Genomic DNA, 12,309 nt, shown 5'->3' with positions numbered 1-12,309 from the left:
GAAAATTAAACATAATATCTATTCAAAAATAAAATGATAAAACATATTTGAACAAAATTTTATTCAGTATGCAGTCTATTTTTTCGTCTCTTTAATAAAAAAAAATATGTTTTAAAAATGTACTTTGTACTTTGTAATTCAAATTTCTTCTGTTTGTTAATCAAAATTGTACGCATAATATTGAATGTTAAATCTACATTCAATTATATTAACAACATTCTTTGAATATTTTCAGTCGGGTTAAGAATGCTAAATTTTACTCTCTGTTATGCTTAAAGGTTTAAAGCAGCATGTTTCCAGATCCATGCTATTTTTCATTAAAAAATTTAAAAACTGATATATTTAAAAGTAAAATATTGTAAAGGTAACAAAGAAAGTAATTTACTCACAGCAAACGGCACTTACGATCAATCAACGTTAATTACCAAAAATAGGTCAAAATATGCAAAATATAGATCTTAATGCGTTAGAAAAGCAGCAGAAATATGGTTATATAAATATATATGTATATATTTGTTAAAGAAATTAGTATAGTTTAGAACAGTTAAATAAGGAGAGTTTGTTTTTAGTTATACAAATCAATGCCAAGTCATAATTTTGACACAACTACTGTTGTTATAGAACAAACTTCATACAGTTTAGCACAATACAAATTGTAATCTCTGAACTATTTTGTTTATGATTAAATTTTCAGCCCTTTTATATGGAATAGGCAGAGTAGTTTGAATTTTAACTTAACTTAAATATGACATACTTGCCAAGAGTTTTGACTTGCCAAAGTTATGATAAGAACAAACTAAGATGTAATTTAATTTCTTTTTCTGTATATGAACATTAAGTGAGTAGTCATAAAAAGATGTGATAGAGTTTTTAAGTTGTATTTTAATAGTCTCTAGCAAATCAAATATTTGATAGGTTTCATATATGTATGCCAATTTTTTTTAGCCTGTATTTTATTTTCATTGATATATACATATATGTTATTGAGACCTAGATAAATAAACAAATAAATATATACAGTAAATTCTCTCTATTAAGACCACTAACGGGTCTGACTCAAAGTGGTCTTAATAGTGAACTGATCTTAATAGTGAATAAGTCACTTTAACAGCCGACGAAGTCTAACTTAACTTCAAATTCAAATTTAATGTATACCTTGTATAGTTTTATGCACAAGGTAAATGTACTTAATTAAATGAGTAAAAAGATACACTTTTTTTTTTAAACAAAAAACATTTTTAATGCATGATAATAATTATTATACTATATATATATTTCATTAGTCATTAATCGCACATAGCATGTAAAATTTTTCTTAAATCTTGAATCTTTTTACTTTAAAATAATTTTTCAAAATCTTAGAAGTACATTTTTCTCAAGTTTGAATTTCCTGAAATATTTAGGCTCATCTGGAAGCATGCAGCTTTAAGTGTCTTTAATCTTTAAAAAGGATCGGTAAATGTAAAGCTGAGAGACTCAAAGATTTAACATTGAACAGTAACCTGTGAACGTCCGAAATATAGCTTTAATCAGATAATTTGTTTGACCCGAGTACCATTCAAGATCCATTTAAAAGATATATACATGTATTAGACTCGAATGTTGCTGATATACGGACAGACGGAAGTCGGACGGTAGGTCTGACGGACGGACATACGGATATAGCATAGAACATCCTTTCGAATGTAAACATTTGTCTAGGGAACGAACTTTTCTAAGTGATCTTAATATAAGATACTCCTACTTTTGTCGCAATGAATAAGTTTAATGAAATAAGTTTTTTTTAAAGAATGTCTACTAATTGTATACATTTAAATACGCAGGTAGCTTGCTGAGGCGTGAGCACAAACTATTCTAACTAGTGTTTATCCTAAAATTTGAGTTTCTTTTTCTTTTTCTTCTCATTGGTATACAAAGGAAATTTAATATTTCAAAATGTAAATTTCGAACGTAAACAGCGTCGCTAAGACATGTGATACCATGCTTGTGTACTACTTTTGAATGACATTATAATGCAAATGTAAAGCGAATTAATGTCGCTTAAACACGGGGCCCTTTTTTAACCGCCATTTGTTGCATGTTTATCATATTTCAGGCAAGGATCAACCGGATGGAACGGGACTGAATCCCCACCACCATACGACTTGCCTGTTGTTGTTGTTGTTGTTGTTTTTAGCTCACCTGTCACAAAGTGACAGGGTGAGCTTTTGTGATCGCTTTTCGTCCGGCGTCCGTCCGTCGTCCGTCCGTCTTCCGTCGTCCGTCCGTCGTCCGTAAACGTTTACTTTAAATGACATCTCCTAATAAACCACTAGGCCAATTTCATCTAAACTTCACAGGAATGTTCTTTGGTGGTCACCTTTAAAAATTGTTCAAAGAATTTAATTCCATGCAGAACTCTGGTTGCCATGGCAACCGAAAGAAAAAACTTTAAATATCTTCTTTTAAAAAACCCTAAGAGCTAGAGCTTAGATATTTGGCATGAAACATCTTCTTATGGGTGTCTACCAAGTTTGTTCAAATAAAAGCCATGGGGTCAAAATTGGCCCCGCCCCAGGGGGTCATTGATTTTCCCTATATGCATATAGTAAAAACTTAAAAAATCTTCTTTTAAAGAACCCAAAAGCTAGAGCTAAGATATTTAGCATGAAACATGTTCTAATAAGTGTCTACCAAGTTTTGTTCAAATAAAAGCCCTGGGGTCAAAATTGGCCCGCCCCAGGGGGTCATTGATTTTTCCCTATATGCATATAGTAAAAACTTAAAAAATCTTATTTTTAAAGAATTCAAAGAGCTAGAGCTAAGATATTTAGCATCAAACATGTTCTAATAGGTGTCTACCAAGTTTGTTCAAATAAAAGCCCAGGGGTCAAAATTGGCCCCGCCCTGGGGGTCATTGATTTTCCTTATATGTGTAAAGCAAAAACTTAAAAAATCTTCTGTGAAAAAACCAAATAGCTAGAGTTTAGATATTGAGCATGAAACATCTTCTAGTAAGTGTCTACAAAGTTGTTCAAATAAAAGCCCTGGGGTCAAAACTGGCCCCGCCCCAGGGGTGTCATTGTTTTTAACTTTATGTGTAAAGTAAAAACTTAAAAAAATCTTCTTTTAAAAAGCCCAATGAGCTAGAGCTTAGATAATTAGCATGAAACATCTTCTTATGGGTGTCTACCAAAGTTTGTTCAAATAAAAGCCCTGGGGTCAAAATTGGCCCCAGCCCCAGGAGTCATTGATTTTCCCTATATGCATATAGTTAAAACCTAAAAAATCTTCTTTTAAAGAACTCAAAGAGCTAGAGCTAAGAAATTTAGCATCAAACATGTTCTAATAGGTGTCTACCAAGTTTGTTCAAATAAAAGCCCTGGGGTCAAAATTGGCCCCGCCCCGGGGGTCATTGATTTTTCCTTATATATGTATAGCAAAAACTTAAAAAATTTTCTTTGAAAAAAACCCAAATAGCTAGAGTTTAGATATTAAGCATGAAACATCTTCTAGTGAGTGTCTACAAAGTTCGTTCAAATAAAAGCGCTGGGGTCAAAATTGGACCCGCCCCAGGAGGTCATTGATATTCCTTATACAGTATGTGTATAGTAAAAACTAAAATATTTCTTTTAAAAAATAACAAATAGCTAGAGTTTTAGATATTAAGCATGAAACATCTTCTAGTAAGTGTCTACAAAGTTTGTTCAAATAAAAGCACTGGGGTCAAAACTGGCCCCCCCCAGGGGTTGTCATTGTTTTTTAACTATATGTGTATAGTAAAAACTTAAAAAAATCTTCTTTTAAAAAGCCCAATGAGCTCTGAGAAGCATATGTTAGCATGAAACAATCTTAACTTTGAGTGGGGGTGGCTATATATCTAGTGAGCGACCTCGAGGCACATGGTCCTTCTTTTTTTTATTTTTTCTAATTAAATAAACGGACTACCAAAATTTAAATTTATTCAGTCAAAAAACTGCTTAAGATAAAGTTTGTACTCAACTACATTTCGTAACTGGAGGCCTTAAAAAAAACGAGCAAATAACTATAAAAAATTTATCATTAAAAGCAAATTTCAAAATAAGTATTCTCCTTTTTCAAGTTTGTTATATTAATGTTTATCATCTGTCTCTTTTACATTTAAATGCAAGTTAGATTTAATTCATACGTGTTAATCTAAAAACCATAATTTCTGATAATGATTTATTAGTATTCATCAAGTGTTGGTGAATTCGAGGCCGTATATTATAATATATTTTATAGTAAAATTAAGAAATGGTGATTGAACAAGTCCTGTACGTCATTCTACACCTAAAATGTATTCATATTTATTTAAAATACAATATACTGTACAACAATACGTAAGTAAGTAAATAGGCGATATTTGTGCACATAAAACCAGTACACTGGAACAAATAGTAAATTAGTATGACAACAAATGTAAATAATTTGGAGTATGGAGCAGGTATATTAAAATATCATTTGAATTTGTCACATGCGATTTTTATGATTGCTCGCCTGTCAATTTTCCCGGTATTAGTCTCGGGGAAGTTTATCTATGAACATGTAGAACTTTTGGTAAGAACAGTGAAAAGAGCCCTGGTTTATCACTATGGTTTGACGTCCTCTTCTCCAAACTTTCGCAACATCTCTTCAGTAAGATCACTTCCGGGTTTCCTCACTACGCATGCGCACACGACCTGGTAGTAAATATCGTCTGGTAAAGGAACGATGACAGCTGTTTCAACACCTGGCAAATGTCTTATAACTTCTCAATATTCAGGGCAAACTTTGAGTCCCCCAGATATGATCATGCGAATTTTTCTCCCTCCCTTAATACTATAAAAATAATAGTACCTTTCTATCGCTTAATTTCTCCAATGATCATCCATTGCTATACCAAACCGTCCGGTCATACAGCTTTGTTTCTCCTAGTCATTCAAAATACCCTTAAACATACCCTGGAGTTAAACAATATCTCTCCGCGTTGTGATTACAGTAACGTCTAGCCATTTTATCTCAAAATTCTTCATTTCAATTACTTTAGATTTACGGTGGTCCACACGCATATTCTGTAAGTACAGTATCCATCATTTCAACCATTAAAACAGTGTAAGGAATAACCCAATTCAGACACCATAAAACATGCAAGAAAAACGCCAGCTTTATCCAATGCAGCTTGCTAGACAATTTGTCATTGGCTGACCTCCAGTCAATATTCCCTTTAGTGGCCAATTGGAAGGCAGATCATCCTAGTTAAAATAGAAATTGAATATTCAATATTTTCTTTGAACAAATTTAATTTGTATTTCAAAGCTCGCATTGACATTTTTCACAATATTTGAAAAAACAATAGTAATCATCAAAATTCTGTAAAAGGCCTTGGACTTTTTATGTAATAAGATGTTTACCTGAGTTCTTTTAAGCTCGGCCATTAGTGGTGGTAGACCTAATGTTAAAGTGCATCCCTCTTTTAGTATAACATCCTTCATAAAAGCTACTCTATCTTTCGGTGCCTCACAAAATCCTGATACTGTTACTCGTGTTTGACCGGTCATAACTGAGAACGGATATCCTCCGATCCATGTAAACGGTCTATCATTGAAAATTATATGGTTTGAATCAAAGGCTATAAGATTCGTGCCACTTGCGGATAACAGAGTCCCGTGTGTATGTACAACAAGCTTTGGTATTCCCGTACTCCCGGACGTTTGTAGGAATGTCGCAACATCATCTGATTCTATATTGGCAAAATTTACATCAACCGATGAATCATCTAGAAACGAACCTCTGAAGTCTCTAACGTTGCCAGACGCATTTTCAAAGCCAACACCGAGAAGATACCGAAGGTAAGGTAATTTGGTCGATTTCACTGCGCCTGTGACATCGTGGTATTCGAGGAGCTTTTGCAAAATGTTCCAATTAACGTTGTCAAATCCGGGGTCCATTATCAACAGTGAGCAGCATTGTAGTTTTTCCATGGTCGCTACTAGGTCGCTTCCATCTGAGTATTTAAATGAGATACTCATCGGGATGGCACCTGCAATCATGGATCCGAATGTGGCATATAGCCATTCAGGACACGAACGAAGGTTTACTGCAACTATTTCCTTTCTTTTTACACCGAGCCGTATAATTGCTCTTGCCGCTGCACACGATCTCTCGTACAGAGCTTTCCATGTTACACTTTGTCTGTCTCCATCTGTTGAGACGAAAATGAAAGCGTCTATGTCCGATTTCGTAGAAGAATATTCTTTAATGCATTCAATTATGTTTTTAAAACGTACTTCTTTGTCGTTATCTTCAACCCTTACATAACTTGTTTCGTAAATGCGAGCCATTCTCAACTTGCAATGCCTTACTGAATAGAATGTATTAGAAAATAATCTTCTATTCAAACTCACACTATTTGAAGATCGTTGGCCGTGACGATTGTTGCTGTTTATCATTTAATAAAATAAAAAGGAATAAAAAAACGAAAATAGTGTACCTTTTTCAAATTACCTTGTGGACCTTCCAGAGTACAGACATCCGACTTTTTCATGCAAAAACGTAAGAAATGTTTGTTGGCTAATTAAAATCTGGTTATTGTTTGTTTTGCCCTAATAATAAAGTAGGTTTCGTAACTTTAAATATGCATTTCGGCCCTTTCCGCCAAACTTCGGTAAATAATTATGAATAATCGGTGAATGGTCCAAATGAAAACTTTGTTTTGTTTAAAGACCATTTAAATATGTTAAACATGCTGATATTTTTATGATTCTATATCTTTTTAGAAACATAATTTGATAAAATGTATATGCTTTAACGTTTGTTGTTATTCAAATGAAAGTTTACATTTAAACCAATATTTACTTTAAACTGTTAACTGAAATGGAACATATTGCGCAGCATTAAGTGCCTTTCCTTTTGCCACTGTTTAAGGTACATGTATTAGATCCATAAATGAAAGTTTTAGTAACTTTTTACAACGGCAAAGATGGAAAATTTAAAAAAGTGGTGATATTTTTCTCAAATTTGGCATGATTAAAGAGAAGCGTGATTGAAAAATTATGATTAATATAAAATGTTATCATCTTACTTGTTGAGTTATCTGCCCCTGTATGTGAGTGTTTTACGCTTTTCGGGCACTTTCGGGGCAGATAATTCAATATCAAGCATACCAATACTTTATTTTATTTTATTTCAAATCAATAAATTTCTTTATTTTCAGTTAATATGCAAAGGTTAAACAATAATATCACAAATATAATTTGCTATGCTTCAATGTGTCAACATATTACATTTTCCTTCAAAAAAGGGGCATAACTGAAAGAAATTTCATATCATTAAACTTAAGCAACTGCAGAATAAAATCTGTCGCATAGCATTTCAGCATTTTTTTGCACCATGACAGTTTATAAATTATCACAAATTTAAAATCAATTTAGGTATTGCTTGCCACAGTTTTGAGTTATCTACCCTTGCAAATGACTTTAAAGAGCCAATTACTCACATTCAGGGGGTAAATAACTAGTAGACGGTGACACCCAACTTTCTTTTCATCATTTAGTTTAAACAAAAATTCTCATGCAACATTTTAGGAAAATTAAACCGCTATTTTAAATTTTCCTTCTTTTCCTATGTAAAAAAATCGAATTAGAGAAAATGTTATAAATTCATTTACAGTAATTTAACTGGAAATTCATTAAAGCCGGTGATATACCTTCAATGTTACAATACAAATAAATACAGTTATATACAATAAAGTAATGCACTGCTATACAATAGTATGAGATTATTTTACATTGTTGAGTACAATTTTGAATTATATTGGACGACTACCCAGCTGTCAATCCTATATTGGGAGAGGCGCTATCCGAGTCTGGTATAGACTTTACAGCTGTGTATGAGCCCATTAGTCAGGATTGTTCTCAACAATCTATATTGACTGGTTTCATTTCATACCACCATTTGATTAACATTTTTGAAAGAACTTTTTACTTCAAATACAATATATATTTGATATAAATTTTTGGACTCAGAAATAGAAAACGAGGTGAGATTGAGCACGATATACATATGATATACATTTTTGGACTCTGAAAAATGCAGAAGAGGCTATATGGGATATGTTTTTTGGACTCTGGAAATGGAAAAAGGCTAAATTGGTGAGATTTCATACAATAATGATTTCTGTATGAAAATCACGTGGTTCAAACACTGGAGGTTCATTGGTTACATCTTATAAGGTGAGGAATACAATACAATACAATATAATGCAATACACAATACAATACACAATACAATACTACAATACAAAACAATACAATACTACAATACAATAAATACAATACAATACAAATTATATGAATGTCATGCAATGCAATAAAAACAAAACAAAACGAAACATATAACAAATGACACATGAACCATAGACATATCTACGAGGCCCCATATTGGATTTCATCGATTTTCAAAAATAGTCAGGGGAAAAGACCGCGTATTGACTGAAAAGTCATACTACAGATTCCGTTGAGTTTTTAGCTCCCTTGAATTTAGAAAACGAACGACATTAAAAGATAGAGATTTTAAAAAATCACATGAGTTTATGGGGCAATATTTGTCAATTTATTGTATGTGCGGAAAGAGAAAATTTACAGCAACAATATTTATAAATGACTTTGATCTGCGTAACCCACGGAAATGAAAATGATCAAATATAGCAGCAAATGTGAAAATATTTGTAATAAAAGTATCAAAAAGTAAACAAAGTAGTATTTTGACTTCCATACAAAATACTATTTCACTATAATAACTGTACTTATTGCCAAAAAGCAACAGATAGTCCAGGTAATTGACCTTGTGGCCTTCCTGATTAACGCCTTGTCGAATCTTCCCTATTTTTTGTCAACACAATTTAAGATGTGACAAAGCATAACTTGTTTGACCTTTGGTCGTGTTTTGTGTGTGTCTTTCTTTCTTTCTTTCTTTCTTTCTTTTACGATGAATAAAAAAATTATGCATTATAATTTTGAAACCTTAGACTGAATAATGATAAATGTAACATGTTACATTCTTAAACTACCCCATGCCAGTCGCTTGACTTTAATCTAAGATAACATTGACTTCATACGGGTCACATAAAAGTTTATCATACACGTTTTTTTTGCAACTTCATTTTGTCATTAGAATGATAAATTATTAAAGTTGGTCGAGAGAAAATAACAACATTTATATGTTCCGTTTAAATTTATATAGGGCATTACCGAAAAAAAAACATCCGTGTCATATGCTGATGATTAATTTTTATACTGTTTCGGTCAATTAATAAATGAGAAAAATAGTGGTTTACCAAAAAGATAAGTATACTCAAAAAATTTTATAGGGATAAAAATTTAATAAATTTTTTTATGGGTAACAAAAATTAATTAGTTAAAATTTATAAAAAGATTTTTCGAGGCATTAATTTTTTGTTTTTTGCTATCAAATGTTTGGTTAATCATTAAGGTGACAACGGTGTTTTGTTACTGGCTTTTTAGGTTTTTTGGGATGGGTTAAACAATTGGAATGAATTTGAAATGACCCAAAATTGTAAAGTGTTGTTACCAAATTGGGGGCCTATTTGCGTTGATACGCCGACACCGTCCCTCATGCCCCTGAAACTCGCTTGGGGTTTGTGGGGTTAAAACAAACCCCCCTAAGAAGGCCGTTTAACCGGATGGTGATTGGCTTAACAGGGCGAGCTGATTTTACAAAATAATGTCATTTCTCTGTTTTATGCTAGTGCGATGATGTAAAATAGTAGTAAAAAGCATCTCATAGCAAAAAGTGACGTTCCAGTCAGACAGACTGTGGCCCTAGACATCGTTCTGGGTTGACTGATCGGTCACTATAATCCCTGAGAGCGATCAGTAATATTTACTATTTTTTAAAACGTATGTTAAAATGAACAATACAATATTTGAAATTTTAAAAAGCAAATATTTTCCGTCATGATGCATGAAATACGTTAAAGGTTTTAATAATTCAATATGGCCTCGTTATTCAATGAAGATTCCATTCATTAATTTAGTATGATGGCATTAACTACAAGATATTACTTAAATTTATCACTTAAAATTTATTTTTGTTATTTAATTTTTATGACCACAAAGTGCGTCGTTTGCCTGATGCTAAAAAATGCATATGAACCTGTGTAACGCGTTTTCGGGTCAGGATTTCACCATAACTGCGTTACATACTTTTGGGTCCAACCCAAATAGAGTTTGACTCCAAAATACGGTGTTACAATGTACGATCACTAAAATGATACGATGTGACAGCAACTTTACAATAAATGCACCAATCTGCTAATGACACAGTTGTTATACTTAATCATATCATTCGCCTTGACTTTAATTTGTAATCAAATTTCTCACTATTCTTTAAAAAAGACGCTTTCAACGATCGTAAAACTTCAACTCTTTCCTTCGGATCCTAAGACATAAGGTACGTAGAACACAAATAACGTTACACCAGCGCCATTCGCACGTGTTATAAGGCAGTGTTTGTTCGCGAAAAATGCTTTTACGATTTCCTAAAACATCTAAAAAGTTTGTCGATGTCTGATTTAGAAGGAAAATTGATTGTTATCAATTTCAAAATATCTCTGAAATTCTTTTAGTTCTACTGTATAAAAGACACATATCACTATCACTTTTGCCAAAAGGTGGCACGTGGAGGTCGCCATTTTACCATGTAACCAAAAGGAGTTCCAATATGTCGCGTTATTATGTCAAAAAATCTATTGCAAAGCAAAGTAGCCGAGGAGATCAGATTGCTAAAAGAAGGGAGAGATCTTCATTTTGTGCGACTTTTCGTATGTTCGAATTAATGCTGCACCAATCCATATGAGCCAAAATATGTCAAGAAAATTTACCTTAAGAAAAATTTACTAAGCTTTTTTTAATTCAAAGAAAACATATAAACAATTCAAGAAATAATTTACATGTTACATTTGTATATGCGATTAATAACCGATTCCGCACCCTATTTCTACTGCACTACGGGCTATTCTTGCATATTCTGGCCTATTTCTGATATTTACAAATTTGTAAATGTGCCATTTGCTATGTGTCAAGTATTTCAATTGTCCATTTGACAGTTTTTACTTTTTTATTACCTGAAAATTATCATAAATCTGGAGTCGTGCTGCTTTAATGGTTAACAAAACGCTGTTGAAAACAGTTCAGGGGGTAAGAATAGATTTTTCAAATTAAGACGATAAAGTAGGTCAAACCATTGGGGCTTATAATCATAGCAAGTAAACGAGATCTTTGCCATCGTCAGCAATTTAACTATTATGTATAAGAAGTTGAAGTCGTCTACGGTTACTTTTATCATAAAGTATACATTCATTTATGTCATCTGGAATAGAAAACGATAGCCACAAAAATGTATCATTGGCCTTGGTTAAAACATTAAAACTAAACTTGAAACTACATTATGTATAATGTATATTGTTATTTCATTATAATTCATCTTAATCGTTTGTTTGACAAATTATTTATGCCATTATCCAAATTTAAGACAGATCACGTTCGCACGTTTTATATATTTTTAATATCAAATTAGTTTTTGTTTGACCTATTTATTCGACACTGGATTTTTTATAATTAAAGGCACATTATGCCTCTGAAATCAATGATTATTTTTAGTCAAACTTGTTTTTAAAAATGTGTTAGTGACGGATTTAGATCATTTGAAATGTTAAACAAGTGATGACAGTAGCATTGAATGGGCATTTATGTGTCGGTAGGGAAGCACAATGTAAAAATGTAGTATTTTGAGTTCCATACAAAGAACTAAATCACTAATTAAAACAAATACAAAAGCAAAGAGCAAAAGGAGTATAAATGGCCAATGAGTGTTTGGAAACTGTAACAAGGTACCTAAATACAAATGTAATAAGTTTTTGAGGAATGAAAATGAAAGTATTTATGAGGTCTTTATGTCTTAATGTGCCTTTAATAGTAACTACGTGAAAGAAACTATCAGAAAGTTTCAAATTTAGACCAAACCACGGCTGCCCTCTCATTAGCCGAAAAAGTAGGGTAAAAGTTAATATGCTTTAAAGGTCCTGTCTCATTACAAAAATCCATAAGATAAGAAATATATTCGTCCGGGTTGTTTGTTTTTTTAAAGCAGCATTTAAATGTTTTTGGGGGTTTGGGTTTTTTTTGGCGGGGGTGGGGGGTTAAGTCATGAGAAATTAGAAAATGTACTTAAAAAGTAAATATTTTGAAGTGAACAATGAAAGTATTTAATCTACGCTTACAATCCACGTAAAAGACCAAGAATATGTCAAAA

General features: G+C 32.3%; 1 protein-coding gene across 1 annotated transcript; it reads right to left on the bottom strand.

Moving 5' to 3' along the window:
- Window positions 1-4,589: 4,589 nt before the first annotated feature.
- LOC132740672 (acetyl-coenzyme A synthetase-like) lies at window positions 4,590-6,374 on the bottom strand. The gene is made up of 3 exons (XM_060728616.1): window positions 5,391-6,374; window positions 5,147-5,231; window positions 4,590-4,747 (listed from the first exon to the last, which is right to left on the bottom strand). Exons 1-3 carry the CDS (start codon window positions 6,318-6,320, stop codon window positions 4,590-4,592), a joined length of 1,173 nt encoding a protein of 390 aa, XP_060584599.1. The 5' UTR covers window positions 6,321-6,374.
- Window positions 6,375-12,309: the final 5,935 nt, after the last annotated feature.

This window comes from Ruditapes philippinarum, unplaced genomic scaffold, assembly GCF_026571515.1.
Source record: "Ruditapes philippinarum isolate M1 unplaced genomic scaffold, ASM2657151v2 ctg861_1_1_1_1, whole genome shotgun sequence".
Classification (NCBI taxonomy): Eukaryota; Metazoa; Mollusca; class Bivalvia; order Venerida; family Veneridae; genus Ruditapes; species Ruditapes philippinarum.
This window is presented reverse-complemented; position numbering and strand designations above follow the sequence as displayed.